The sequence below is a fragment of the Camelina sativa genome, chromosome 17 (genome assembly GCF_000633955.1).
Source record: "Camelina sativa cultivar DH55 chromosome 17, Cs, whole genome shotgun sequence".
In the NCBI taxonomy this organism is placed as follows: Eukaryota; Viridiplantae; Streptophyta; class Magnoliopsida; order Brassicales; family Brassicaceae; genus Camelina; species Camelina sativa.
The window spans coordinates 26956079-26959500 of NC_025701.1; the positions used below are offsets into that span (position 1 = coordinate 26956079).

The 3422-nt window shown below is 38.1% G+C and overlaps 1 protein-coding gene across 1 annotated transcript in view; it reads right to left on the bottom strand.

The window, feature by feature from the left end:
- LOC104758102 overlaps positions 1 to 3422 on the bottom strand; it is a 31274-nt gene that overhangs the window by 5711 nt on the left and 22141 nt on the right. Inside the window, exons 47-52 of the mRNA XM_010480915.2 lie at positions 3031 to 3161; positions 1993 to 2931; positions 1843 to 1919; positions 1012 to 1450; positions 792 to 878; positions 236 to 391 (exon numbers count right to left, since the gene is read on the bottom strand). Of these exons, the coding sequence (XP_010479217.1) occupies positions 236 to 391; positions 792 to 878; positions 1012 to 1450; positions 1843 to 1919; positions 1993 to 2931; positions 3031 to 3161 (1829 nt within the window). The remainder of the gene's footprint in view (positions 1 to 235; positions 392 to 791; positions 879 to 1011; positions 1451 to 1842; positions 1920 to 1992; positions 2932 to 3030; positions 3162 to 3422) is intronic.

Here is a 3422-nt window from a genome sequence, read left to right on the forward strand (position 1 = left end):
GGTCTGAAAATAACTTCATAACGTGAGTTCTTTGTCCCGCTTCTGACTTGTACTCTTAGCTGCAATTGATCAGTCCCATCTTCTCTTGAAACAGGGACACGCATTATACCTTCGCTAAAGACACTGAATGGCGTGCTCCATCTATATCCCTTCACTCGTAACTACAAATGTACATCCCGTAAGCTTCTTAATCATCACTAAAAAAAGTTACAGAATATAAAGGTATTTCACATACTTTCAGCAACTCAAGCCGGGTGGAAGACTGCCATCCAAAGAGTTTCGGAGGATCAGAAGGATTAATCCATTCTTCTGTCTGACAATCGCACTGTTGAATACAGATGCTCATGCCCACCCTGTTGATGAATAAGGTGTGTGGTTGGAGATGAATAACCTGAAAAAAAATATATATATATATCATTTAATGTTAAATTCGTCAACTGAGCGTCAGAAAATACCAAGTTTAACTAGATATTCTAACCCAGACAAAAAGCTAAACGCAAGGTTACAAGTAAGCATTGATCTGCCTCTAAATCATCTAGATATAATATAGCACGGATTTCTAATACATAGCAACGCTATATATACTTTTCACAGAAACAGGAGAAATTAAGCGGAGGCTTAACAAAGTATTGTATGTCAAGCTAATCCGTAGAGGACTCCACAGACAAAGAGCATAAATTAACACCAACAAGAACACTATGCAAGACCACACATTTGATCTCAGACAGTTAATATACATAAATGTGATAGAACAATAAGAAAATTGAAATCTCACGACAGTGATATCTAACCTTTGTTCTGTCAGATGTCATATTTAATACTGCTGAGAGCATGTAGTATGAGGCGTCTTTGCAGAATGCCTTTACATCTATGCGTTCCTGGAATAGAAGTTGTGGTTAATTAATGAGAGATTAGAAGGGAAATCTTTCATATACAAATGAGTCAGAAATTGTTTAAGAAATAAAACACAGCCATTAGTTTTAAGTAATCATTTCTGCTTTAGCTAGTCACCTTCTTCTCAAGCTCAAGAAGAGAAATTCCAGGACTGTAAATATCAGAATCCCAAGCTGCAATAGCAATACCAATTCGCGGGGAAACATAAGAATCCTTCTGAGACGGGAACAGCACAACGCCACTCCGGCCAGCAGATTCTTGTGGAGAAAGCATGCTAGGCATTGGACTAGTATCCTCAATAACCTCAAGCACTCGGACATTTTTCTTCTGTTGTCTCCTCTCCATCGAAAAAACTGGATTTTTCTTAAAAGATTTGGAAGCCCTAGACAGACAGGGGGAGCCAGCTTCCACATTTTCTGAAGGTTCAATCTCCACCACTCTATAGCCTAGAGAAAGATACGAATCATTTGTAATCCAGTATGGGACAAAGAACCTTATAGTCTTTGGTGCAGCCCCTGTTTCTCCCACATCACGTTCGATACTTACACGCAATCTCCTGAAACTCCAAAAAAGAGTTTACAAACAATATTAATTTCATGGAATATGGTATTAAGTTATGTAAAAGAAAGAAAATCTTCATTTGTTAATTCTCAACACACTAGGTTCCATCAACAATAAGATCCAACTACAGACAAGATTTTCCTAGGATACTGCTTAGCTGAAAAGAGTTACAAAACGAAATCTAATTACTGCAACCAATGAGTATTTTTTTATCGACCCATCCATGGTCAGAGCCATAACCTTAACCCCATTTTTTAGCAAGCATTTATTCAACATAACAATAAATATGTATATAATCAAACATCTGGGGTAATAAGTAAACATTAAGGACTAACAATTTCAAAATATGAGAGCTGAAAAAAGAAAAGAGTTAAAAGAGTTACAAACCTTTTGCTCTGTTGATGGACGAACCAAAAGGATGACACGCTGTCACTTGAAGATAGATCTAAAACAGGAATAGGATCCTACAAGAGAAAAATTAATCTCAGTGATGTTCTCATGTGTGGGTAGTTTCTACTATAGAATATTATGGCCAACCTTTTCCAAAGCCCAACCACCATGGACAGCTAACGTAAGATACACAGGTCTCTGAATATCTGCCGAATATACGTGAGCACTCTTCCTTGATGATACTACACCATGTTGTCTCTCAAGATAGGTGCCTTCTTTTGTCTTTTCCCACACTGTGAATTTGACTGGACAAGGAAGTCTATTTTCTAGCTTCAAAGGAGAACATATAGAAATTTTCCAATCATATACAGGTGTATTGAGGTCTGTATGAAGAACTGACGCATCTGCTCCTACACTGAGCCATAATGGTTTACTCCCAGTAGAAGGCTGGCAGCAGAAAAGCATATCCTTCTTCTCAAGTTGGTTTAATTTCAAAGAAAATGCAGATGCCCTGCTGCTTTGCTTGACAGTATTCTGCCGAGTAAGCAACCCTTGATCAACAAATGGTTGATCTTTTCCACAACCAGAACTCACCGCGATGCAAGAACCCCATGCGTAAGAATGATGAGGGTTCTCAGCCCTTGGTCGGACATGCAGGCACTGTTCATTATCCTTTGATAAACATCCCCATGGTAAAACATATGAAGATCTTGCAGCAATCAATGCATTATGATTGCTTGCTCCCGAAGAGACATTCTGATCAGAAGATATGGATATCTCTAAATTGACATCTGAATCATTTACAACTGTAGCTAAACATCTGAATGTTGCGTGCTTTCTTCCATTTCTCATAGCAACCTCCATTGCAATAAAATCATTTTGTAGGGATTTCGGAGCAATACCAAGCGGAAGCAGCGACCGAACGCTATGCCATGAGTCATCAGGCCGAACTCCAATCCAGAAACCAGTGTCTCCGTCAACAAAATCCTTACTTTCTATATTTCTTAGTGTGTTGGGTATTGTAGTCTTCTCAAAGTAAGATGTTGAGATAAGCAAGCACCCATTGTCATGTTTATCTTCAGCATTCTTTATTTCATGAATCAAATAGTAAAAATTAAGAATACATGTTAATAAAAGCTTGAGATATATGTAAACACACCCTAGAATAAATGAAAAACAACTAACCTTTCTCTGAAGCGTATAGGAACTTATATTCTCTGCATCACTTGAATGATGTAGCATCCTTACTGAAGCTATCTTTCTAAGCGTACTCTCCCCATGTCCAACAGGAAACGAAAGCGACCCGACGACCTCCCCTGCATTATCAACAGCTAACTATCAACACTTGTACAATCTCGACTATTGAACTCTTGAACACATGTCCAGTTATATTTTATTCATCTATCTGGTGTGGACAATCCAAGGACTCAACGAAAAATAAACAATGCAAACTCAGTCTCAAAAAGAAAAAAAAAACCACACACACGTAGAGGATAGTTGAACAGGTCAAAGAAAAAAGATCTAAGAAATAATAGGATGGAACCTTTTCCAGCTTTCGCAGCAAGGTTTGTTACCTC